The 27,915-nt window shown below is 42.6% G+C and overlaps 2 protein-coding genes across 5 annotated transcripts in view; both read right to left on the bottom strand.

Moving 5' to 3' along the window:
* LOC106588512 (choline transporter-like protein 4) overlaps positions 1-839 on the bottom strand; it is a 43,809-nt gene extending 42,970 nt beyond the window's left edge. Inside the window, exon 1 of the mRNA XM_045709587.1 lies at positions 561-839. Coding sequence (XP_045565543.1) covers positions 561-606 — 46 coding nt within the window. The 5' untranslated portion in view covers positions 607-839. The remainder of the gene's footprint in view (positions 1-560) is intronic.
* A 2,278-nt stretch (positions 840-3,117) lies between these two features.
* On the bottom strand, positions 3,118-27,361 carry LOC106588513 (histone-lysine N-methyltransferase EHMT2). 4 transcript variants are annotated; one of them, XM_045709568.1, is made up of 27 exons: positions 27,154-27,361; positions 26,458-26,524; positions 26,158-26,325; positions 25,805-26,016; positions 25,522-25,600; positions 25,159-25,214; positions 24,898-25,026; positions 23,813-23,884; positions 23,530-23,650; positions 23,312-23,419; positions 22,921-23,054; positions 22,248-22,391; positions 20,369-20,679; positions 19,911-20,135; positions 19,501-19,583; positions 19,162-19,268; positions 18,740-18,862; positions 18,260-18,361; positions 17,535-17,639; positions 17,116-17,270; positions 10,173-10,485; positions 9,993-10,070; positions 7,113-7,228; positions 4,601-4,687; positions 4,405-4,483; positions 4,039-4,214; positions 3,118-3,769 (listed from the first exon to the last, which is right to left on the bottom strand). In XM_045709568.1, the coding sequence occupies exons 1-27, from the start codon at positions 27,178-27,180 to the stop codon at positions 3,589-3,591; spliced, it is 3,558 nt and encodes a 1,185-aa protein (XP_045565524.1). In that variant the 5' UTR covers positions 27,181-27,361; the 3' UTR covers positions 3,118-3,588. The 4 variants fall into 4 exon arrangements, with proteins under 4 accessions (XP_045565524.1, XP_014033098.2, XP_014033096.2 ...); XM_014177623.2 differs by having other exon boundaries at positions 22,921-23,057; positions 23,312-23,416; XM_014177621.2 differs by having other exon boundaries at positions 22,921-23,057; positions 25,159-25,211.
* Between the last annotated feature and the right edge of the window lie 554 nt (positions 27,362-27,915).

Raw genomic sequence — 27,915 nt, 5'->3', positions numbered from 1 at the left:
CCTTCCGTTGTATTCAGCTGAGTTTGAAAGTTGACGTGATGTAGCCTGTAATGTTTACTGAAAATTGATTTTATATCACAGATTGAAATGTAAAATTCGAAGTGATTTTTTTGCTGCATTTATTTATAAATAATATATTTCGTTTAAAATATTAAATAACCAAATACATATGATTGATGTAGTATTTTTGTAAAATAAATCAATATATTTGCATTTTGAATGTCACTAAAACAATTATTAACTTTGCCTCTAACTACATACTGTATATATGTACATCTTGAATATTAAGCAATCGACAATGTCACAAATTGTTATTAGGCTAACGTTACTCAGATATGCGGACATCGGCTAAAGACCCAAATGTCACACCTCTGGAGAGGTAAGCCTAATAGGGGTCACCACTCATAAGGAACTGGAAAAACGCAAATAGGCTAGGCTAGTGACAAATAAACAAACAAAAAATAATTGAACAAAAATATGACACAGAATATGACACTATTCTGTGAGGTTAGAAAAATACTAATCCAGCTAATGTAACGGGCGATGTGAAATGAACTCACCATATTCCGACGACTCCGAGTTCTCTTCCTTCTGGTTTTTACCCATTTTCTATCCTTTCCTCCACCTCTACTAGTTTATAATCGTCTAAAAGGCCAGGTAAATCAAGTCGAAGTTAAATAATAAAAACAAAAGTATAAAACAACGTTTTAAAGAGGTGTTACCTACACTTAATGCACATAAAAAGCAAACTTGCGTTGAAAAATCTTTCTCCCTCGAGCTCCAGTCACTAGGGTTGTGACATCACGAACGCACCTGTTGTGTGACGCGCACCTGTAGGCACGCGCGGTGTAGCATTTCCGCCTCTTTGACCTCCCTTTACTAAATGCCCTCGGCTATTTGATGGGCCTGCATGTAGTAAATTAAATTACTTTTTTTTCTGATTATTTGGCTGTATGCCTAAATAATATATTTATATTTAAAATACCTGAACAAACACTCTGATGACATTTCAGTTGAAAATGATCAAATTGTGTATGATAATGTTTGAGACATACAGTGGCAAGAAAAAGTATGTGAGCCCTTTAACAGCCAAGTAGTAGCTGTTCTTTAATTGGATTTCTGTATAAATTGGTCGTAAAATTAGATCTGATCTTCATCTATGTCACAACAACAAACACAGTCTGCCTCAACTAATAACACACAAATTGTATGTTTCTTGTCTATATTGAATACATCATTTAAACATACACAGTGTAGGTTGGAAAAAGTATGTGAAACCCCATGGCTAATGACTTCTCTAAAAGCTATTTGGAGTCAGGAGTCAGCTAACCTGGAGTACAATCAATGAGACAAGATTAGAGATGTTGGTTAGAACTGCCCTGCCCTATAAAAAACACACAAAGTTTGAGTTTGCTATTCACAAGAAGCATTGCCTGGGTCTCAGAAGACCCAAGATTAAGAATTGTTGACATGCATAAAGCTGGAAAGGGTTACAAAGGTATCTCTAAAAGCCTTGATGTTCATCAGTCCACGGTAAGACAAATTGTCTATAAATGGAGAAAGTAGAGTACTGTTGCTACTCATCTTTGCAGTCATCTGCAAAGATGACTGCAAAAGCACAGCGCAGAATGCTCAGTGAGGTTAAGAAGAATCTTAGTGTCAGCTAAAGACTTGAAGAAATTTCTGGAACATGCCAACATCTCTGTTGATGAGTCTGCGATATGTAAAACACTTAACGAGAATGGTGTTCATGGGAGGACACCATGGAAGAAGCCACTGCTGTCCAAAAAAACCATTGCTGCACGTCTGAAGTTCGCAAAAGAGCATCTGGATGTTCCACAGCGCTACTGGCAAAATATTCTGTGGAAAGATTAAACTATGTTAAGTTGTTTGGAAGGAACACAATACACCATGTGTGGAGAATAAAAAGGCACAGCACACCAACATCAAAACCTCATCCCAACTGTAAAGTATGGTGAAGGGAACATCATGGTTTGGAGCTTCTTTGCTGCCTCAGGAACAGGACAGCTTGCTCTCGGACGGAAAAATGAATTCCCAAGTTTATCAAGACATTTTGCAGGAGAATGTAAGGCTATCTGTCCACCAATTGAAGCTCAACAGAAGTTGGGTGACGCAACAGGACAACAACTCACAACACAGAAGTAAATCAACAGAATGGAAAATACGTTCTTCTGGAGTGGCCCAGTCAGAGTACTGACTTCAACCCGATTGAGATGCTGTGGCATGACCTCAAGAGAGCGATTCACACCAGACAGCCCAAGAATATTTTTGAACTGAAACAGTTTTGCAAAGAGGAATGGTCCAAAATTCCTCCTGACCGTTGTGCAGGTCTGATCCACAACTACAGAAAACGTTTGGTTGAGGTTATTGCTGCCAAAGTAGGGTCAACCAGTTATTAAAACCCATGGTTCACATACTTTTCCCACCCTGCACTGTGAATGTTTACAAGGTGTGTTCAATAAAGACATGAAAACATATTGGTTGTTATTAGCTGAAGCAGACTGTGTTTGGTCATAAAATTTGATCTGATCTTAATCTAAGTCACAACAGACAATTTGAGAAAGTCCAACCAATTCCAAAGGGTTCACATTTCTTGCCACTGTACATAGACAAATACAAACATTTTATTTTGATTTTTGAGGGAGTGACTTTTCCTACCATCACACTAAGAGCCCTTCCTTATTGCTTTGGAAATGTTAAATGTCTCACCCATGTTCTTCAGTTCACCACAACATGAAACCTGGCACAACCCAACCAGATAGTGATTAACATAAGTCAATGTGACAGTCTTCTTTTTCCGTCAGTATTACTGAATGTTATAAAAGCAGAGTTCATGCTCCCTTTCCCATCATGAGTTGTAGAAGACAGCAATAACCATGAATCGGGCCTGGGGAAGGAAAGCGTGTTGAATAGGTAAGAACTCTTATCAAAGACCAGATTAAGGTTGAAACTCAAATAAAGACACAGATGGAATGTTACATTAATCGCTAAAACTTTTTAGGAATCTATGCCAAAATTAGAACCACAAATTCTCTGGTGTGTCTGGGCTGCTTGATATTCATTGAGTTGTAGGGAAAGCAACACTGCTGAAACAAATGACAGTGGATCCATTTGTAAAATTTTAATCAAAATGTATTAAATGACAAAACAAAGTACATTTTGTATAAAAACAGACTTCAATATGACTTCAATACTACTCGGAAGTCAGCTGTCGGTAACTTTTTCAATTACTTAACAAGTAGACAGTATCATGGTAGAGTACTGTAAAATGAATTGTTCAGTATGTATTTGGCACAGCATGTGGTGAGCATAACTGGCATTTCATAGCATGCTGTAGTGCCACTGATGTCTCATGGCAAAGAGGCATAGCAATATTATAGTAAAAAAGAAATACTGTACTGTATGTATGGGTCTTACACAGAAGACACCTTTTTCAGTCATTTATATCAGATACGTGGAAAAAGTTAAGGCTCGTCTACCACACAAACAATAACTGCACAAATTCATACGAAATGTAAGAGTGAGTGTAGAAACTGAGAAATACATGCACCAGGCTGCAGGGGAAGCCTAGAAGTTTCCTAGCATGGCAAGCCCAGGGTCAGTATCCAATTCTGGGCAGGTCTCCAGTCGAGCGAGCCTGCTCTGCTCCAAAGCGATGGCCTCCGCTGAATGTTTGCATTTCTCTGATCCACACTGGCAGGTGAAGTATTTACTCTTGATGTCCCAGAAGCGGTCTCCATAATCAAACCTGTGCAAACAGAACATTGATCAAATTCTCAGCCTAGAATTACAATGCATGTCAATATCATAAATCAGTGGAATAAACAATATACTCAGGCCATTTTATTTCTGGTGCAAGAGAAGTGATACATGGAATAGATGCTACTGTTACAGAAAAAGTGGTGCCAAATCATGTTCCACTCTGCTTTCCTAAGGCAGCATCAAAACCACTCCACTGGGCGTCCATTTTGTGTCTGTGGCTCAGATCCAAAGTGTGTGGGGGGTGCAGCCTCTCACCCAAGCTCCTGTCCTGTCAGTATGTCTCGGGAGCTGAAGAAGGCGATGCGGGGGAAGCGCAGGTCCTGGTGCAGCATGAACACCCGCACCGGGATGATGTTGGGGTCGCACAGGTGGTTGATGAAGCGGCTGATGTTACCGTAGTAACGGGCATCGATGCAGTACACCTCTCCGTCCTTTAGAGGGAAGGAGAGAGGGATGGTGATGTACTTACTTGCATTGGTAGATCAGTGGTCTGTTTAAACCTCTGTGTCTAAATGACAGTAAATCAAAACCTGTTGTATTCAGTGCATGTGACAAATACAATTTCATGTATTCTATTTTTTTCACGTGTAATCCCTATGAGAGGAAAAACAGATGAGGTACCTTGTTGTCCAGGTCAAAGAGGTAGGAGTCATCTTCCCTTACATCTGCCTCTGCATCAGAGATTAGTTCTCCTACGTATCTGTGCGGAAAGAAATGTTACTTCCAACAAGACAATTAACTAATTGATAGAACTGGCAAGACACATTAGATTGGCTAATCATACTAATTTCCTTTAAATAACCATTCACACACTTACTCGCAGATGAAGCTGCCTTGGGGAATGTCCTGTAGAGCCCGAACTCCCCATCCCATCTTCTCTGTTCGGTACAACTGGAGACGCACCCTAAAACCAAGATAAAGTATACAAGTGAGATTGTACCAGGACCCAGACAGTAAGATTAACATTTTAGTCCTTTAGCAGACGCTCTTATCCAGAGTGACTTACAGTAGAGAGTGCTTACATTTTTCATACCAGAGTGACTTACAGGAGAGAGTGCATACATTTTCACACTGGACCCCTGTGGGAATCGAACTCACAACCCAGGCATTGAAAGCGCCATGCCCTACAAATTGAGCCACACGGGACAACGTAAATGTCGAACACAACAGCAGACAATGTCATGAAGCAGCATTACCCAAACTCAGTCCTGGGGACCCGAAGGGGTGCACGTTTAGCTTTTTGCCCTAGCATTACACCGCTGATTCAAATAAATCAAAGCTTGATGATTAGTTGGTTATTTCAAAATCAGCTGTATAGTGCTAGGGCAAAAAACGAAACTTGCCCCCTTGGGGTCCCCAGGGCAGCGTTTGGGAAACCCTTTCATAAGGTCTGCAGAGATAAACCAAAGAAAGTGTGTTTGAGTAAGAGATGAGGGTACAGTCATAGATAGTGCCTTCAAGAAATTATTCAGACTCCTTGACTTATTCCACATGTTGTTACAGCCTGAATTCAAAATGGATAAAATGTTTTATTCCCCCTCGCCCATCTGAACACAATACCCTATAATGACAAAGTGAAAACATGTTTTTAGAGTTTTTTTGAAAATGAAATTACAGAAATATCTCATTTACAAAAGTATTCACACACCCCTTTGCCATGAAACTACAAACTGAGCTCCGGTGCATCCAATTTTCTTATATCATCCTTGAGATGTCACTACAACTTGATTGGAGTCCATCTGTGGCCAATTGAATTTTTTGGACCTGATTTAGAAACATACCTGTCTATACAAAAAACTATACCATGAAATCCAAGGGACTGTCCGTAGATCTCCAAGATAGAATTGTGATGAGACATATAACCCTTTCTAGAGAGTTGAAAGTTTCCAAGAGCACAGAGGTCTCCATCATTGGGAAATATAAAAAAAATATGGTACTACCCAGGATCTGCCTAGAGCTGGCCGTCCGATCAAACTGAGCAACCGGGCAAGAAGTACCTTGGTCAGAGAGGTGACCAAGAACCCAATGACCACTGACAGAACTACAGAGTTCCTTGGCTGAGATGGGAGAACCTGCCAGAAGGACAACCGTCTCAACAGCACTTCACCAATCTGGGCTTTATGGGATAGTGACCAAACGGAAGTCACTCCTGAGAAAAAGGCACATGACAGCACACCTGGAGTTTGCAAAAAGGCACATGAAAGATTCAGATCATAAGGCAAAAGATTCTGTGATCTGATGAGACAAATGTAACTTTTGTCGCAAAGCGCTATGTCTGTAGAAAACCAGGCACAGCTCATCACCCATCTAACACCATCCCTACTGTGAAGCATGGTGGTGGCATTATCATGCTATGGGGATGCTTTTCAGCAGAAGGGACTGGGAGACTGGTAAGGATACAGAGAACAATGCATGGTGCCAAATCCTTGACGAGAACCTGCTTCAGAGTGCAAATGACATTCGACTTGAGCAAAGATCTACATTCCAACAGGACAATGACCCCAGCCATAAAGCCAAAGAAACACTGCAATTGCATCAGAACAAGAAAGTCCTTGAGTTGCCCTGCCAAAGCCCAGACTTTAATCCCTTTGAAAATCTGTGGAAAGACTTGAAGATTGCTGTTCACCGCCACTCCCCGTCAAATGTTTTTTTTAAAAATATTTTTATTTTATTTATTATATTTCGTCTGACCTCTGCAACTCCCCAACAGGCTCGGCAGAGGTGAAGGTGGAGTCATGTGTTCTCCGAAATATGACCCGCCTAACCACGCTCCTTAACACCCGCCACCTTAACCCGGAAGCCAGCCGCACCAATGTGTCAGAGGAAACACCATTCACTGCATTGCAGTGCCTTAGACCGCTGCGCCACTCGGGAGGCCACTCCCCATCTAATTTAACAGAGCTTGAGAAATTCTGCAAGGAAGAATGGAAGAAAATCTCAAAATCCAGACGTGCCAAGCTGATACAGACATACCCAAGACGATTCAAAGCTGTAATCACCTGAGCTTGAAGAATTTTGAAAATAATAAATGGGCAAATGTACAATCCAGGTGTGGAAAGCTCTTACTTACGAAGAAATACTCACAGCTGTAATCACTCAGGGGTGTGAATACTTATGTAAATTAGATATCTGTATTTCATTTTCAATGATGGGGTATTGTGTGTACATGGGTGAGAAAAAAAAAAGAAGTATTTCAACCATTTTGAATCCCGGCTGTAACAACAAAATTTGGAATAAGTCATGAGGTATGAATAATTTCTGAAGGCACTGTATCTAAAATAGTTCTAATTTGATTTCAAAGCGTACAGTGATGTAGTAACAGCTCTTACTTGATGCCGGCCTGCACCACTCTGTTCTTGCAGGTGCGGTAGCAGGAGCAAGCCAGGTTACATTCAAATATGAGAGGCGGTTCGATCTTATTGAACTCCTGGAGCAACCGGTGGTCCTGGTAAACACATAAAACACATGGGTGAAAGATAAACATAAGATACTGACTAACTCGATAATTAAAAACAACTATAAACATGTCCCCCACAAATTATGCAGTGTCGCCCCTCGGGACAATTAGTGAAAACAAACGAAGCTCACTATAGAGCCCCACTTGGGCATCTCAGTGCAATTTTACAAATGCCAGATCTCTATGGCGAGACACATCATTCACCCATGTTTGTCAAAATCAGGCCAGTGGTGTCAGATATTGGTGTGTGACTAACGTACGTACGGAGACAGATCCATAGTCCCCCCAACGATTTCATTGTAGGGGACAATAATGATGTTTTAGCCTTCCACCGTGAAATTAGAAATAAACTAAAAAGGACAGAGCCCTCCAAATGACCTCGCCAGTCTTTCGAGAGAGATGGCTTGGTGACAGCTTGGAAAGTAAATTCTGTCTCGTATGACTGCTGGGTGTATCCCTAACCATGATCAAAAAAGGCAACAGTAAACAGTAAGCATGTAGTCCCCCACAAATGATGCACTGGGCAAACCCTTGGGTCAATCCGTGTAGTTTTGTAAATGCCAGATGTCTATGGCAAGACACATCATTCACCCAAGTGAAAAAATAAAGTGGTGTCTGAGACATCACGGGGGTTAGCTAGACTCATAACCCTGAGCATGTGTGACAAATTTCAGCACTCTGAGTCAAACAGATCAAGAGATAAACATGTGTCCTTAAAGCGCCACCGTGTGGTCAATATGAATGCTCATGCACATGTTGAGTCTTGACAGTGTTCGCAACTTGTTCTAAATTGTGTTACAATACGAATATCCTGAGTGATTTATATGCATTTATGTGCCAGGCCACACTCATGTGAATGTTTATTGGTCCATAGCAGCCATGTTGTTTTAGGTACTCTAAAAAACATTGCATTGAGAGACCTTTGTCAATGGAGGCCACATACTTTTGTATATATAGTGTATGTGGACACCCCTTCCAATTAGTGGATTCAGCTATTTCAGCCACATCTGTTGTTGACAGGTGTATAAAATCGAGCACACAGCCATGCAATCTCCATAGACAACCGTTGGCAGTAGAACGGCCTTACTGAAGAGCTCAGTGACTTTCAACATGGCACTGTCATAGGATGCCACCTTTCCAACAAGTGAGTTTGTCAAATTTCTGCCCTGCTAGAGCTGTCCCGGTCAACTGTAAGTGCTGTTATTGTGAAGTGGAAACGCCTAGGACCAACAATGGCTCAGCCGCAAAGTGCTAGGCCACACAAGCCAGAACGGGACCGCCGAGTTCTGAAGTGCGTAGGGTGTAAAAGTAATCTGTCCTCGGTTACTACACTCACTAGAAAGTTCCAAGCTGCCTCGGAAGTAACGTCTGCACAATAACTATTAGTCGGGAGCTTCATGAAATGGGTTTCCATGGCCGAGCAACCGCACACGAGCCTAAGATCATGCACAATGCCAATCGTCGGCTAGAGTGGTGTAAAGCTCGCCACCATTGGACTCTGAAGCTGAAGCAGTGGAAACGTGGATGAATCACGCTTCACCATTTGGAAGTCTGACGGACGAATCTGGGTTTGGCGGATGCCAGAAGAACGTTACCTGCTCCAATACATAGTGCCAACTGTAAAGTTTGGTGGAGGAGGAATAATGGTCTGAGGCTGTTTTTCATGGTTCGGGCTAGGGCCCTTGGTTCCATTGAAGGGAAATCTTAACGCTACAGCCTACAATGACATTCCAGATGAATCTGTGCTTCCAACTTTGTGGCAAACGTTTGGGGAAGGCCCTTTCCTGTTTCAGCATGACAATGCCCCAGTGCACGAAGCGAGGTCCATACTGAAATGGTTTGTCGAGATCGATGTGGAAGAACTTGACTGGCTTGCACAGAGCCCTGACCTCAACCCCATCGAACACTTTTAGGATGAATTGGAACGCCGACTGCAAGCCAGGCCTAATTGCCCAACATCAGTGCCCGACCTCACTAATGCCCGACCTCACTAATGCTCGTGGCTGAATAAGTCCCCGTAGCAATGTTGCAACATCTAGTGGAAAGCCTTCCCAGAAGAGTGGAGGCTGTTACAGCAGCAAAGGGGGACCAACTCTATATGAACGCCCATGATTTTGGAATGAGATTTTCGACGAGCATGTGTCCACATACTTTTGGTCGTGTAGTGTATCAAGTTTCGTGCAGATCGGTCATTCAGTGCCAGAAGAGAAGCGTTTTAAGAATTTTCACAAAATTCAAAATGGCTGAAGATCTATCATGGCGGAACTTATGGGTCTCTGAGGCAAATTTGCTCCTTGTGAGGAGAGGGACCTATATACTGAATTTCATGACTTTAGTTCAAACAGAATAAGGGTATGACCTTTAAAAGTTAGCATTTTCAATCTCTTGTTATAGCGCCACCATCTGGCCAATCAGATTAATTTAGTAAATGCCAGATCTCTATGTCAAGACGCATCATTCAAAGTTGTGTCAAAATCAGGCCAGTGCTGTCTGAGATATCGCGTGACTAACGTACGAGCGTACAGACGGAGACAGATCCACAGTTTAACAAACTATCCACAGTTCAATAATATGTCAAATTTGAAGAATGAGAGCAAACTCTCTCTGAAAACCCAGGATATTTACAAGGTTCTAGTTCTTGTCAGTTTCCTTAATCAAATATAACCTTCAACACCAAAGTTCACAGCTAGAATGGCTGAATACTTTTACATCCAAATAAAGTGGGATATAAAATAAATAATTTGTCACTAACCTTGTCGTACCAGCAGCGGATACTGAGCTGTCCACACAGACAGTTGCTGGAGGAGCAGTCCTCTGTACAGCTGCAGTGCTGAGGGACAGAGACAGATTTATAGAAAGGCAAGATGTATGTATGATCAATGATAATTATCATATGTATCATCTAAAAGGTGTGTGGTGTTACTGCATGTACCTGTAAGTGCGTGATGTTGCGGTCGATGTTCATGGCTGAAGTCTCACAGTTCTCGGAAACGTACTTGTAGTCTGAGGGACATCCCTCATCATCCACTGCGTTCACACAGGGGATAGGCACGTTCTCATACCCCTGGGCTACATCACTGCTGATGATCTTCTCTGTACGAAGCATACGATTGGCTATCCCCCTCCGCAGCTTCCTGTTTATCTGGAGTGACACCCAGACGGGCGAATCGGAACGCGCCAGAGAAAGAGGGGTGTCCCCTTCCCTGTTCATGATGTCGATGTCTGCCCCCCTAGAGAGGAAGAGCCTGTAGAGAGGGATTAAGCAAACAAAGGTGTTAAAGTTGCCGTTAGGCACAGATCTAGGCACAGATTACCCTTCCCATATCCTTACAACCATTATGGGCACAAAATGCTCAAACCCCTTCAGATCAATATCTATGGACAAATTCCTTCTATTCGAAATTACCAGACTATAGGAGTGACTAGGGCTGTAGTGGTCATGAAATTGTCAGCCGGTGATTGTCAAGCAAATAACTGCTGGTCTCACAGTAATTGACCGTTAATTAATAAAACACATTTAGCATCTCCTGGCTTCTACACACAGCCTACAAGCCACTGATGCAGACCTTTGGAACATCTACATTTTAAAAAGTCTAATAAATCCATGTAATATAGCCCACACCATCACAATTAAATCGGCAGGTAGCCTAGTGGTTAGAGCGTTGGGCCAGTAACCAAAACGTTTCTAGTTCGAATCCCCGAGCTGACATGGTAAAAATCTGTCGTTCTGCCCCTGAACAAGGCAGGTAACACACTGTTCCTAGGTCGTCATTGTAAATAAGAATTTATTCTTAACTTGTCTGGGCTAGGGGGCAGTATTTTCACGGCCGGATAAAAAACGTACCCGATTTAAACTGGTTACTATTCTTTCCCAGAAACGAGAATATGCATATTATTAGTAGATTTGGATAGAAAGCACTCTAAAGTTTCTAAAACTGTTTGAATGGTGTCTGTGAGTACAACAGAACTCGTATGGCAAGCAAAAACCTGAGAAGATTCCAAGCTGGAAGTGGCCTGTCTGCGATTTTGTAGTTCTCCCTTTGCTTCTCTATCGAAACTACAGTGCCCGTGGGGTTATGTAGCACTTTCTAAGGCTTCCATTGGCTCTCTAAAGCGTTCAGAAACCGGATTGACACGTCTCCTGTCTCTGGGCAGATAACAGCAGCACAGTTTGTCAGTGGACTGCCTGGTGACAGAGAGACTGGAGATGCGCATTCACAAGACCTCGCCATTTTTTCTCTTCCTTTTTGAATGAATACAGCATTGTCCGGTTGGAATATTATCGCTATTTTACAAGAAAAATAGCATAAACATTTATTTTAAACAGCGTTTGACATGCTTCTAAGTACGGTAAAGGAACATTTTGAATTTTTTGTCTCAATGCGCTCGCGCGTTACCCTTTGGAATGTGACCTGAACGCACGAACAAAACGGGGATATTTGCACATAACTATGGATTATTTGGAACAAAAACAACATTTGTTGTGGAAGTAGCAGTCCTGGGAGTGCATTCTGACGAAGGACAGCAAAGGTAATCCAATTTTTCTAATAGTAATTCTGAGTTTAGGTTGCCCCGAACTTGGCAGGTGTCAAATTAGCTAGCCGTGATGGCTGAGCTATGTACTCAGAATATTGCAAAATGTGCTTTCGCCGAAAAGCTATTTTAAAATCTGACATAGCGATTGCATAAAGGAGTTCTGTATCTATAATTCTTAAAATAATTGTTATGCATTTTGTCAACGTTTATCGTGAGTAATTTAGTAAGTTCACCGGAAGTTTTCGGTGGGAATACAATTTCTGAACATCACACGCCAATGTAAAAAGCTGTTTTATGATATAAATATGAACTTGATTGAACAAAACATGCACGTATTGTATAACATAATGTCCTAGGAGTGTAATCTGATGAAGATCAAAAGGTTAGTGCTGCATTTAGCTGTGTTTTGGGTTTTTGTGACATATGCTTGCTTGAAAAATGGCTGTGTGGTTATTTGTGTCCATGTACTCTCCTAACATAATCTAATGTTTTGCTTTCGCTGTAAAGCTTTTTTGAAATCGGACAATGTGGTTAGATTAACGAGAGTTATCTTTCAAATGGTGTAAAATAGTCGTATGTTTGAAATATTGAAATTATTGCATTTGAGGTATTTGCATTTCGCGCCATGCGATTCCACTGGCTGTTGAATAGAGTGGGACGCTAACGTCCCACCTAGCCCATATTCTAACTTTCCTAAAAGGTCAAATAAAAAAAATACATTATTTTAGGCAGGTCTAAAGAAACATGATATGAAGAAAATGTAGTTATTTCAGAAGAACAGAATAGCATACACTGTGTTGTCCTTATGTTAGGCCCTGATCTGGCTATGCCATATGGCTGTGGGCTACACTAGTTCATTGAGCAGACAAGATTTGCTTAGAATTCCATGGCAATAGTTTATATTATTTAATAGTATGAAGAATTCATTTGAATATAGCTGAATAAAATAGAAAGGATATTTTCTCCAAACATTTTGAGGGAGTGCACACATGCAGCTATTCTGTGTTGAGCGGTTAACAAAGAAACAGGTAGGTACTCCTATATGCTTCATTTCGAGTTAAATATGTAACTTTAGTTGTGATACAAATGTTGGCCTATAGGTTTTGATGTTTAATACATTCCAAGGCTGCATGATGTAACTAATGATGATTTGAAAAAAGTTGCATGAAAGGCATGAGCTCTGCCTTGCTTTTTGGGGACGTAACTGCGCAAGTCCTTATCCAATTCCGAGGCGCATATTGAAGATATCGGAACAACTGTCCACATGTACTTTTTGTCAGTCAACAAGATGAGTAGGCCTAACAAACAGCAAAAGCACTAGCCTGTCAACCTAATATCACCCATAGTACAAAAGTTGACCTATTCTATACAGTGCAATAAATAAATATTCGAAACATAGTCCGGGTCAGTTGTGGGATGCGATAGATCCCAAATGAATACAACCACTAGCATCAATAAAACTGTTTTAAGCATTGAGCCTGACTCAACAGATGAGAACGTTTATCTTAAAATGTTGATAGCAGCCTCCCGGGTGGCCTCCACAGTGGCCTCCATCATTCTTAAATAAAAGAAGTTTGGAACCACCAAGACCCATCATAGAGCAGGCCGCCCGGCCAAACTGTGCAATCGGGGGAGAAGGGCCTTGGTCAAGGAGATGACCAAGAACCTGATGGTCACTCTGACAGAGCCCCAGAGTTCCTCTGTGGAGATGGGAGAACCTTCCAGGAGGACAACCATCTCTGCAGCACTCCACCAATAAGGCCTTTATGGTAGAGTGGCCAGACAGAAGCCACTCCTCAGTAAAAGGCACATGACAGCCCGCTTGGAGTTCGCCAAAAGGCAACTAAAGGACTCTCAAACTATGTGAAACAAGATTCTCTGGTCTGATGAAACCAAGATTGAACTCTTTGGCCTGAATGCCAAGTGTCCCATCTGGAGAAACCTGGAACCATCCCTACGGTGAAGCATGGGGTTGGCAGCATCATGCTGTTGGGATGTTTTCAGCAGCAGGGACTGGGAGACTAGTCAGGATCGAGGGAAAGATGAACAGAGCAAAGTACAGAGAGATCCTTGATGAAAACCTGCTCCAGAGTGCTCAGGACTTGGGGCGAAGGTTCACCTTCCAACAGGACAATGACCCTAAGCACACAGCCAAGACAACGCAGGAGTGGCTTCAGTACAAGTCTCTGAAAGTCCTTGAGTGGCCCAGCCAGAGCACGGACTTGAACTCGATCGAACAACTCTGGAGAGAATTGAAAATAGCTGTGCAGTAACGCTCCCCATCCAACCTGAATGAGTTTGAGAGGATCTGCAGAGAAGAATGGTAGAATCTCCCCAAATACAGGTGTGCCAAGAAGACTCAAAGCTGTAATTGCTGCCAAAGGTGCTTCAACAAAGTACTGAGTAAAGTGTCTGAATACTTATGTAAATGTAATATTTCAGTGTTTATCTTTAATACTTTGTCATCATTGGTTATTGTGTGTAGATTGATGAGGGAAAAAACTTTAATCCATTTTAGAATCAGGCTGTAACGTAACAAAATATGGAAAAAGTCAAGGGGTCTGAATAATTTCCGAATGCACTATATCATTCACAACTGATAGACTAATATTGTCACCCATCACACTATTCTTGATTTAATTTTGTCTTTACATATACTAAATAATGTGACATGTTATTTTATTTAGAATGGACCATTATCATGCACCTGTCTCAAAACAGGGACAGCGGGAAAAAAATACATCTATGCACTTAAATAGCAAATGGAGGACACTTTTCCTGTGGTTCATTTTCATGCCAGCCAGGTAGGCTATACTTGTGTTTTAAAGTCAAGCAATGTGCTTAATATTAGGAAGGTTGATAAATAAATAAATAAATAAATAAATAAATAAATATAGTAGGTCTAGCCTATAGAAAGCTGATGGGATCCTCTTTTTAGTAGAGGCCATCACTGTTTTCTTAAGCAATTGCATAGCCTATAGACTAAACAAGTTTTTTGCTCGCTTTGAGGACAATACAGTGCCACTAACACGGCCCGCTACCAAAACCTGTGGGCTCTCCTTCACTGCAGCCAACGTGAGTAAAACATTTAAACGTGTTAACCCTCGCAAGGCAGCAGGCCCAGACGGCATCCCCGGCCGCGTACTCAGAGCATGCGCAGACCAGCTGGCTGGAGTGTTTACAGACATATTCAATCAATCCTTATCCCAGTCTGCTGTCCCCACATGCTTCAAGAGGGCCACCATTGTTCCTGTCCCAAGAAAGCTAAGGTAACTGAGCTAAATGACTACCGCCCTGTAGCACTCACTTCCGTCATCATGAAGTGCTTTGAGAGACTAGTCAAGGACCATATCACCTCCACCCTACCTGACACCCTAGACCCACTCCAATTTGCTTACCGCCCCAATAGGTCCACAGACAACGCAATCGCCATCACACTGCCCTAACCCATCTGGACAAGAGGAATACCTATGTAAGAATGCTGTTCATCGATTACAGCTCAGCATTTAACACCATAGTACCCTCCAAACTCGTCATTAAGCTCGAGACCCTGGGTCTCGACCCCGCCCTGTGCAACTGGGTCCTGGACTTCCTGACGGGCCGCCCCCAGGTGGTGAGGGTAGGTAACATCTCCACCCCGCTGATCCTCAACACTGGGTCCCCACAAGGGTGCGTTCTCAGCCCTCTTCTGTACTCCCTGTTCATCCACGACTGCGTGGCCATGCACGCCTCCAACTCAATCATCAAGTTTGCAGACGACACTACAGTGGTAGGCTTGATTACCAACAACGACGAGACGGACTACAGGGAGGTGGTGAGGGCCCTCGGAGTGTGGTGTCATGAAAATAACCTCACACACAATGTCAACAAAACAAAGGAGATGATCGTGGACTTCAGGAAACAGCAGAGGGAGCAGCCCCCTATCTACATTGACGGGACGGTAGTGGAGAGGGTGGAGAGTTTTAAGTTCCTCAGCGTACACATCACGGACAAACTGAAATGGTCCACCCACACAGACAGCATGGTGAAGAAGGCGCAGCAGACCTCAGGAGGCTGAAGAAATTTGGCTTGTCACCAGAAACACTCAAACTTTTACAGATGCACAATCGAGAGCATCCTGTCGGGAGTATCACCGCCTGGTACGGCAGCTGCTCCGCCCACAACCGGAAGGCTCTCCAGAGGGTAGTGAGGTCTGCACAACGCATCACCTGGTGCAAACTACCTGCCCTCCAGGACACCTACACCACCCGATGTCACAGGAAGGCCAAAAAGATCATCAAGGACAGCAACCACCCGAGCCACTGCCTGTTCACGCCGCTAACATCCAGAAGGTGAGGTCAGTACAGGTGCATCAAAGCTGGAACCGAGAGACTGAAAAACAGCTTCTATCTCAAGGCCATCAGACTGTTAAACAGCCATCACTAATATTGAGTGGCTGCTGCCAACATACTGACTCAACTCAAGCCACTTTAATAATGGGAAAATTGATGTAGTCAATTTATCACTTGCCACTTCATATTATTTATATTAGATAATGTTTACATAACCTACATTATTCATTTCATATGTATATACTGTACGCCATACCATCTACTGCATCACTAGCCACTTTAAACAATGCCACTTTATATAATGTTTTCATAACCTACATTACTCATCTCATATGTATATACTGTACTCTAGACCATCTACTGCATCTTGCCATCCTGATGTAATGTATCACTAGCCACCTTAAACAACGCTGCTTTATACGTTTTCATACCCTACAATACTCATCTCATATGTATATACTGTACTCAATACCATCTACTACATCTTGCCTATGACGTTCGGCCATCACCCATTTATATATTTTTATGTACATATTCGTATTAATTCCTTTACACTTGTGTGTACAAGGTAGTTGTTGTGGAATTGGTAGATTACTTGTTAGATATTACTGCATGGTCGGAACTAGAAGCACAAGCATTTCGCTACACCTGCATTAACACCTGCTAACCATGTGTATGTGACAAATAAATGTGATTTGATATGTTGCGTAACATGAACTCATGGGCTCTCATGAAGTGTTCGATTAGATTTTAGATCACATTTGCATTGATGTCAGAGTGATTAGAGGGACAATAGAGTGCTGAGTACCAGGCAGTTAGCAAGTTTGGTAGGCTACTAATAACCATCAGTAGCATCAGAGCTTGGAGAAGCCTAGTTACCGTCACTAAACGGTCACATGGAATTTGACTGGCATCATGACTCGTGACCGCCAGCGTGGCAGTAATAGTCACCGTAACAGCCATAGGAGTGACCGATGGATGCGATTGACAGGGTATTGGTCTACTCACGTTACACAATCGAGGAAGCCCTCCCTGGAAGCGATGTGTAGGGGAGTGTCCCCGTGCATGTTGACAGAAGTCAGCGGGCAGCCGGCGTTCAGCACCATCTCTGCTATCGTCACACAGCCTGCGAAGGACGCCCAGTGGAGACACGCGTTCATCTCCTAATAGAGAGAGCGAGAAGATTATTTTTATCATCCCAGAGGGACTTGCATCACAATAAATTAATGGATAGAAAGAAAAGGTACAGATTGGAGTACTACAACCAAATTGACCTATACCTTCAATAAATCAAGTATCAAGAAGCAAATGCTGTTGTTTCAAGGATTTGTGACTTGCCGTGCCTATAAAGCCGCCACATCCTCCTTCAAAATCAGTTTGGCCATTATATGCCCATACGTTGTTATAACCAGGACAGAAAGACTAACCTTGTCTTTGAGGGTGACGTCAGCCCCCCTGTTAAGCAGTGCTCTGATGACCTTGATGTGCTTGTGCTCTGCAGCCCAGATGATAGGAGTCCAGCCTCCACTATCCTGAGAGGAGAATACAACACATTGACTCAGAGGGTTAAGGGACTGGACTATACAGTGGTACTCAAGCCAATACAGCCTAACACAAGTACTATGGTTCAACACAGTACATGGGACTGGAAGATAGATTAAACATGATTGTTTATTCTGGTGGTAATAGTTAACTCCTTCTATTGACAAATAAAGAACTACAGGTAACTAGCATTGCCAAGTGACACATGATACCGTGTCTGTTATTGAGTACATTGAATGATTACTATACCTACAAAGGAGAGTGTTAGTGCTACGCAGAGTGAAGGGGTACTACACCGCAGAGACACACGTAATATTCAGAGGGATAGATTTGTAAAAAAAAAAAAGAAGGTTACAACTTAATATCAAATAAAGAGAATCATTATCTTCAACTGTGCATGCATAGTCTGAATCAAAATAAAGATGTTTAGTTAGCAGCAAAAAAAATGTCATTAAAGCAATTCTCAGAAAACAAACAAAGTGGTCATTGGACATGATGTAGTGTGAAGTATGCAGTCGACAAAGTGTCACAGACTGATAAACACACTGAATTGTTGGTTGATGCCACCCTGTCTAGAGCCCAAGAGTGTTCCTCTCTCGCTCTTTCCCACCTGTGCGTTGATGTCCACCTGTCCCGTCTCCAACAAAAGGGTGACAATGTCCAGACTGCCCAGTTTGGCCGCGTGGTGGAGACCAGTGTAGCCATCTTCTTCCTGGAGAGCAGCGGGGGAGAAGAGAGGGAGGAGAGGGAAAAGAGAGTGAAGAAAGGAAGAGAGAAAGAAAATGGAAAAAACAGAATAGTTGGGGGGGAAGCGAAGAGAGGAAAAGCCAATAGGAGAGGTGAAGAAAAAGATTATAATATTGTCAGAAGGTGAGAATTTGATTGCAATCAAGATTGTATTAACATGCCACCTACAGGTCCTAGCTCCAGTTACTCTATAATAGATCCTACTGTTGACTGTGGTTCTGAGGTGACTCAAGGTGATGATCAAATTCTTTCAGGTTTAAATCCTTTACGGCTCATGTTATTAGAGCCGCTACTAGTGTTAGCCAGCCAGCTTTGGTATAGGGGCTGTTTACCAGGCACTCACAGTGTGATAGACGCAGGCTCCACTCTGGACCAGGTACCTGGTCACCTCCACATGGTTGTTGACGATGGCCTCCAGGAGAGGGGTCCTCATGGATTTATCTTGGATGTCCAGTTTAGCACCTGCCTGTAAATAGACAAATGTATTTGAGCACTCTGGTGAATAATAACTCTGAGTGACACTCTGATCCATTTTGGGGGGGAATAAGAGTAAAAGGAGTCACTTCTATCATTGAACATAAAGATAAAGAGCAGGGTTGTAGTCATTTGGGCACACCGTAGCAAAACATTCGCAACAGAAATATAAACAAGCATTTCTTATTGGACAAGTTCAGGTAGTCCCTCCCCGATTCAGTCGGTTTTCTTCAGTTTGGAGCCTACTGAATATTACCCAGTTGTAATGATTGAAGTGCAAAGGTTGTTCACCTGCACCAGCATGTAGCAGACCTCCAGCAGGCCTCTCTGGGCGGCAACGTGGAGAGCACAGCGTCTGTTCTGGGAGTCAGCCTGGTAGGCTGGGTCTATGCCCTCCACTGAACCAAACAGAGAAAGTAAGTGGAGTGGAAGGGTTATCAGCAGCAGTAGGGGTCAATATCATCTCATTCCTTCACTTGCCCTTATGTGAAAGAACAGTGGACAACAAGAGTTTCCAGAGCAGATGGAGAGATGAGAGCAAGCCACTTTAGACAAAATATGCAATCAGATCAGGAATGTCTATTTAATCTCACAGTAAAATACTAACAAAGGACTCCTTATGACACTTACTGAGCATGAGCAGAACTCTCTGCACCTCGCCCTGCTTGGCAGCTGGATAGAGCTGGCGGGGGTGGAATCTCAGCTTCTTCCTCCTGACCAATCACAACCAAGAATCACCACGCGAGAACAGCTCCTATCAGAACTATGTAAAATGCATCTCTCCCACATTCCTATTCCTTGGACTAATCACTGGATCCAACATCATTAAATACATTTCCCCTACATAGCTTTCTACAATTCAGTCAGTTCAGCAAATTTAGAATTTCAACAAAAGGAGGAAAGATGGATGTATTTTCAAAGCATTCAAACTAGACCCAAGTCTAGCTGTAAACAATTCCCATCAATCATTGATTTGCAACAGATAATTCTATTCTATAAGACTTAGACTATTATTCATCTATTTTATTATTTTGTCTCACTTCTCAGTGTCCTGGGTGAGAATGGCCTTCTGCAGTGCCGCCCTACTGGGCCCAGGGGGAAGTGCACTGGGACAGACTGGCTTCCCATTGGGCAGACAGAGGGAGGGTCCCACACTGTCCACTCCCCCCTCGCCTGGGGGGGCTGCATTGACAGGCCCTGCTGCCAGAGCGGCTTGGGGGGGCCGCTGATCCTGGTCTCTCTTTACTACCCCACGCATCCTCGCACTGACAGATCAAGAAGACAAAGAGAGAGGGAGTAAAGAAAGGTTGCGATGATTAGGGTGGTGTGAATAGCTATTATTTCCATACGAATAGTTATCAAACAATAGACTCAGACACAAGCTCAAATCAATCAATTATCCACAAATACACAACAAGCAGAGCAAAATCACCCAATTATTGCACTCCAGCCTACACTTAGTGATATCACATATCTTTATCTCCCTCTTTCTCCTCACCTGATAGGACCCTCCGGCCTCTTCCCGTTCTTCAGCGGCCACGTGGAGGCCGCCAGGGAGAGGTCAGAGGGGATGGGGGGTGGGAGGGACGGTGTGGTGGTGGACGAGGCGGAGGTGGTGACCACAGTGGCCGCGGATGCTGAGGGGGGGATGGTGACCTCTTGGGCCTCCGAGGCATCCTCGCCACAGTGGGGGCAGAAGAGCATGCCTGTGCCCATGCCCCTGCCCCTTCCAGCCCCCAGCACTGTCACACAGCCCCGGTGGAAGCGGTGGGCGATGCGCTGGTCCGGACAGCACTCTAGGAAGGTGCCCTGGGAAATCAGAGAGAGGGAGGGGTGTAAGGTCACGAGTCATGAAGGCAGTCAAATTCCACATGACCGTTTAGTCACAGTAATTAGGCTTCTCCAAGCTCTAATGCTGCTGCTGGTCATTAGTAGCCTACCAAACTTGCCTACTGCCTGGTACTCCGCACTATTGTCCCTCTAATCACTCTGACATCAATGCAAATGTAATCGAAAATCTAATCATGAGCTCATGTTGCGCAACATTTCTATAGGCTATGCAATTGCAGGAGAAAACAGAGTGATGGCCTCTATTAAAAAGAGGAGTATCCCATCAGTTTTCTAAAGGCTAGGTCTACTACATTTATTTTAGCCTAGCCCAATAAGCCTAAACCTTTTAATAAGATTTGTATCACAACTAAAGTGGCCAAATAACTTCTTAATATTAAGCACATTAATCGCTTTCCAAGGGTGTAGAGCCTAAATGGCATGCATAAGTAGCACGTGAGTTTCTAGTTTGGGAAGATCATTTTCACCATAAAAATGCACCCTAATAATGAAAGCATTACATGCATAATTGCATTTGCAGTCACTTTTGATTATGCCGTTTTCCGCTAATGGGACATTCTCGCTTATAGCCTACTACCATGTGCGCATCGCTGCGCTTGTAATGTGAAGAAATAGCCTAATAGTTTATCAACATTTTAAGCTAAACATTCTGATCTGTTGCATAAGCCACATTGCATAAAGGTTTTTTGATGCTAGTGGTTGTATTAATTTGGGATCTATCGCATCCCACCACTGTCCCAGACTATGTTTGGACTATTTATTTCTCGCACAGAATAGGTCGACTTTTGTACTATGGGGACAGTAGATTGACATAGGCTAGTGCTTTTGCTGTTCGTTAGGCCTACTCATCTTGTTGGCTGACGAAAAGTAAATGTGGACAGTTCTTCCAATATCTTCAATTTGCACTTTGGAATTGGATAAGGACGCACGCTGTTGCGTCCTCGATGTGTCAGTCTTTACTTGTAGCCTGTGAGAAAGACCCGATCAGTGACTGAGAGCCATGAGAGTGAGAGGCGCTTCGGATTGCACAGCACACTCAGGGAGAAGGGCACAACGCAGCACAAATGGCATGGATTTTTTTTTAGGGTGCATTAAGGCCCAAAAGGGGATGCCGCCGTGAAATTCGAGGCATTATCAATTGCTTGTCAAATTGTGAATGAGAGATTATTGGAGTGTGTACAGCCTGCGCAAAAAAACTAAGCAGAGCTCATGCCTTTCAAGCAACTTTTTTCAAATCATCATTAGCGTCTCATCATGCAGCCTTACAATGTATTAAAAATCAAAACATATAGCCCAACGTTTGTAGAACAACAATTTGAATAACTCTAAATTAAGCATAAAGGAGTACCTATTTCTTTGTTAGCCGCTCAACACAGAATAGCAGCATGTGCGCACTCCCTCAAATCGTTGAGAAAATATATTTTTTAAATTCAGCTTTATTCAATTGTATTCTTCATACTATAAAATAATATAATTCCAGGGAACTATAAACTAATCTTGTCTGCTTGTCTGTTGGCACAAAACCTTACTGCGATACAGAAGTATCCACATCCAGGGCAGCAGTGATGTTTGACCATATGTGACCGGTGGCTTTCGCACAGCACAATGAGGGAAACCCGACTGGACGGCCGCATGGTCTCCCCCTTCTGAATGATATTAGTACAGCCCACCAGCTGCGAAAGACAAGAAGAAAGTGAACAATTGAAAGGGGAAGTAAATAGTGAGTCATATCTTGATTCCAAATGAGATATGTGAGATGGAAAAGCTTACGGTGTTGCCCCTATATTCATTTAGCAGCGACTCTCAAAAAATGGCCGCCACACCCAAAGATATGATGCAAAAAAATTCTTAAAAATAAGTACAATAGATAATGGAGCTATATATTTTTTTTATAATATCATCTTTGAGAACTAACAATCACCAGAATAAAAACTAGACAGTCATGGAGAATCTAAAATTCCAAAAAATGTCATGACATTGATTTTGTTATAACGTTTGAGTCACTTAGATAGCATAAGAACATGGCATAAGCCATGGTAAAATGTTCAGAATTGTAGGAAATGAACTTTAAAACAGCAACATTTTGTATGTGCAGCCGGAGCCCCCCTCCACACTAACTTTGCCACCACTGCTGATAAAAATATGGAAAACTAGGGAAAACATAGCGTCACAGAGACTATACGTGCACAGCCACACACAAACCTCTCCGTTCACGCTCTCTGTGGCCATGCAGAGTCTGTTGGGCCGTCTGCTGGCGCTGTCTACGCGTGGTGCCTCCATCCTGCAGCTACACAGAGGCAGCTCCTCCAGACGCTCCGTCTCCCCAGCGTCACTGCCTTCTACACAGACACGCAGATATGACATTCCCTCATCGGTGTCATATGGTACTATTCAGTGTAGCAGATAATCAGTGCTATTCACTGAGAACCAAATTGTGGCTTTAGTTATGTACGCAAATCACGTGTTCACAAGACATTAATAGGAGATTTGCGTCAAAGTTACAGGACGCATACGTCAAGCTAGGATTTGACCCTGAGAGACCACGGATAAAGACATGCAGATTGTGTATTGTGTGTGAATACAGTCTACCCACCGTGGTGTGGTGAGAGTGTTAGGTTGTCTGTTGCCACGATGTCCAGGGAGCCCAAGGCAACCTCTGTGTACTCGCAGGACCCACCAAAAGTAGCTGCTGCTGACACTGCTGGAAGTTACAACAGACATTAATAATTTACAATCAAATAATAGCCACTGTGGTGATAGTGGCGATGATAAGACTATTTATACAAACGAATAGATCTCCCTGTCACTCACCTCTTCCTGCCTCTACTCCTTCGGCTCGCTCTCTCCCTTTGCCTCGCCCTGGGCGAGTCCATGGCGAATCACTGCTCCCTTCGTTCCTCTGGCCCTGCCTCTGTGGGTCCGACTCTGAGCTCTGAGGACAAAGAGGGTTTGGTTGACCGGCAGAGGAACAATGCTTTGACCAAATAAAAATTATGTTCCAGCAAGTGAATCTTATGAAACACATGTTGCCCCCGACGGCCTGGTAAATGATTGTAGCTTCCAACTCTGACACAGGACCAGTAAAACTACTCACATGATCTGACATGTTACCAGATGCATCTGCATCTCTTTCATGTAGCCTTTCCTCTAGTCCACCATCTTCAGACTGCAAAAGGAAAAATGGAAGGTACACATATGGAAAAAGAGCAACATACAGTTAGTTTCCTTGTCTCTATTCAAAACCGTGGCTATTCAGCATTAACCCTTTAACTGGTACACCAAGAGAAAAATATCAGATTTTTTTTTCTTCTGTATCTGTATTTAGCCTCAGTATAGACGATATATGAAAAATGTGTTTGAATGACTTAAACTTCGATAATTAACGCATCGCAAACATCTCAACCAGCCGGTTGCCCAATACTAATTTTGTATTGGAATTTGCAGAGAATTTTAAATAATCTGCTTCATTTACTTATAAATGGAAGATTGGCCTAGTTAAATGAGGACTTGATATCAAATATTAAAATAATACATTTGTGTGTCAAAATATGAATATTAGAATGCATGTAAATGTATGTATTTACAGTTTATATGCTTAGAATACCATTAAAATTACATGTACTGAATGATATTCTGAAAGATATTGAAGATAACAGGCAGACAGTGAATACTGATATGGATTTGAAATGGTTTTTGTATTTGCACAGCCTAAAAATCCCATAACAATATTTCTCCACTTTCCATTGTCACAAGCTTTGACATAATATCATTCCTTTAAAATAGACAACTCAACTGCCTAATAGAGCATATTTTTCAAGAGTTCCTAAAATTGTAAAAAAATACATAGTAATTTAATCATCCTTAACTTATGTTTTAGAGGTCAATAACATTTTATGTTGTAATTTCCCATTTTATACACAATTAGTACAACAACAAAGAAGTATGGTATGAGGTTCAGTTTTGCTCACGTTCACATCCTGGTTTTCAACCATCTTTGAATGCAGGTTTCAAAAAACATGGCAGTCCGATAATGAAAACCACACGATTTTACTAAATGGCATTGGTTGAGATGATAAAATATGCCTAACAAAATAAATATGTTTCACTTAGTTTAAAATTGGTTGTCAAAAAGACCTCGCCTGGTTGAGCTGCCTGTTAAAGGGTTAATTAGCCTCTGACCTTGCAGTCGGAGTAGGCTGGGTCCGTGTCATCTCTTGCATAGGGGTTATAGAGAAGAAACTCGTTCTCATCTGCATCCTCCAGCCAACTGTCACGGCGTCTCGCCGCCTCTCGGAGTTCATGATCTGCCTGAAATTCAAGTAACAAAAACAAAACGTTAGGTCAGGGTCACTACTTAATATCTCAGCATGAGACCTATTATAAGCAACTATTCTCTTCATTCTCTAATAAAGCTCTGACACACCCCTGCCCTGTCTTTACCTTCTGCTCTGTGCCTATTGCGCTCTCTGCCTGGACCAACCTTCTCCTTTTTGCTGCTGCCGAGTAAGAGACAAAAATAACGGGACAGGATTCAAACTCAACAGTAAGTAATCTTACATACAAACGCAAAAAAAAAAGATTCACCCATTTTAAAATGTAATATTATATTTGTGCATCTCTGATTCTCGGGGAAAAACACATCGTACCGGCTATATTTCTGCCTGCTTAAACGGTGAATAGCTCAGATACATATGAAATGACCCCGGGAATCAATAGAACATCGCTCAAATCCGATGTAACATTCAAAATGGGTAAATCTTTCATTCAAATCAATCTAAATGCATGCAATATTTCAACATTGACCAGTATCACTGTCTGTCACGAAGCTGGTCGTGGGGTCTGTGGGGTTGACTGGCACGATTGGTGACTCGATGCACCTCATCTGAAAGGCAAAGAATCAACGGATCAGATGGTCATGAAGGGGATAATGTGACAGGAATAAAATTACTTCCGAATGGTAAAATACTCAGATTTTCAACAAACTAACTCAAACATAAGATATACAGTGATATCAATCAAAAACGGGCATAAGTGGCTATTCTAAAAAATATAGTGCTACTACCAGCCATCGTCTTAGAAGACTCACCTGTGTTGGGGGAGGTCTGTTCATAGTCTTGCGAGCACGGTGTATCTTTACTGTCTGGCCGGGGACAGGAGGCGGAGAGGACGATGAGGGAGGTGGCAGGAGAACTTTACTTCCAGGACCAAAAACACTCATCTTTGCTCTGCCAGAAGGAGAGGAAGTGGAGGAGGAGATTGAAGAGGAAGATGTGGATGGAAGGCTCTTCGCCGCATGTCCTGTGGGGGTGGATAAACAAAGGAATCATAGATTAAACCAATTGATGAAAACTAAGGAAGAGAGAAAAATAGAGAACTGACAAAGAGAAACATGAAATCAATGTCTTTGTAACCACGGATAATAGACAGATCAATCTTTACCTGCGAGGGTTCTGACTGACACAGAAGAGGATGTTGTTGATAGTTGTTCGCTCTCCTCCCCGTTTTTCAAACCATTTCCCTGAATCTCCTGAAATAGCAACTGTGACAGCCTCCCACCCATGGGCTCAGTCTCCTTGGTAACCACTGCTGTGTTGGTACTTGCATCACCTAGGAAACATTCAAAGCCTCTGCATCAATATGCACAGCATATACACAGCTTTTATGGAAACCCTGTTTGTCTGTATGTATGAATATAGACAGATATGTCTAAATCTATACATTCTCAATGTACATCCATACCTTCATCCAACTGGCTTGAGAGTCTCACTTCAGGATCAGTTTCCAATGCATCACTTTCAGACAACTCCTAACATTTGGAAAACCAAATACCAGAGCAGAGCCACATATATCAAGCAGATGAAGGAGCATTTTGAATTTATTTGATGTGCAAAAGTTGCAGATCACATTCCAAATCATATACTGAATGAATGAATAAATGCAACCGTAACAATAATAGTTAGAAGTGTTGTCGATATCCTCCAGAGGTTGTGCTGACATTGTAGTGAGTGACACTGGAAAATGCAGGCACGCGTAGAATTTAAATTATTCCTATTGTATGTACGAGCCTAATAGCTGGCTACTGAAGTTGAATGTGAAACATTTTAGGACCACTGAAAACGTTGGACACTCAATCTCCACAAAACGCATTGCAAAATGTAGGAATATTTGCTATGAGTGTTTTATTGTAACCCTTTACCTAATCTTTCAGAGCCCTTTTCTAGCTATGTGGCTAGCTAGCTAATTGTTCAAGGAGGGCTGCCTTTATGCTAGCAGAATGCAAGAAACAAGACTTTGCAAGCAAAACAACAAACAAATTGCTTGTAAAGATTGCATTTCAGGTATGCATCTTCAAGGTATTGAATAACTGGCAAATATGCAATGTCCATAGCCATTGTAAACTAGCTAGTTAGCTAAATAAAGCTAATATTTCTTTACCTTGGACGTTTTCTCAGATGCCGACATGTTTCCAATAAAATTTGACGTATTTTACGTGGTGTGCGTAAACGTCCATTCTCCGCCCCTTTGTTCATTGATTGGCAGAGCTGACTGAACTAGTTCCAAGTCAGTTTGCCAAACTAGTAAAAGGGATGCGTACTGGAAAAGTATGGAGCCAGATACCTGCCAAAAGGTTGAACGTATGTGTTATGGGTGTAAGATGGCATCACTGTGCCATCTACATGCGAGCGCCTTGGGTTTATTAACTTCACCATCCCAGCTGACCTTAACATTATAGACAAAGTCCAGGCTGGGCCCCTGAGCAAGGAGACACTCCTAAGCAAGTACCATGATGTCTTCAACGCACCAGTCGAGTCAGTTCCCGGCGAAGTCCACTTTGAGTTGGACGCAGCAATCCAGCCTGTCCAGTGTGCACCCCGCAATGCACCAGTGGCCATGAAAGCAGCTACAAAGGCTCAGCTTGACAAATACGAAGCAGATGGCCACATCATATCCGTCACCGAGCCTACAGACTGGATAAGTAATATGGTCATCATCAAGAAACCAGACAAGCTACGGATATGCATTGATCCTAAACACCTCAACCGGGCTCTGAGACGTTCACATTACATTATGCTCACGTTGGAGGATGTTCTTTACAAGCTCCCAAAGGCCAGAGTCTTCACGCTCGTGGACGCCAGAGATGCCTTCCTGCAGTGCAAGCTCGACGAGCCCAGCAGCTACATGACCACCCTTTGGACA

The sequence above is a fragment of the Salmo salar genome, chromosome ssa27 (genome assembly GCF_905237065.1).
Source record: "Salmo salar chromosome ssa27, Ssal_v3.1, whole genome shotgun sequence".
NCBI lineage: Eukaryota > Metazoa > Chordata > Actinopteri > Salmoniformes > Salmonidae > Salmo > Salmo salar.
Note: the sequence above shows the minus strand (reverse complement) of the source record. Positions and strands in the feature narration are given on the sequence as shown.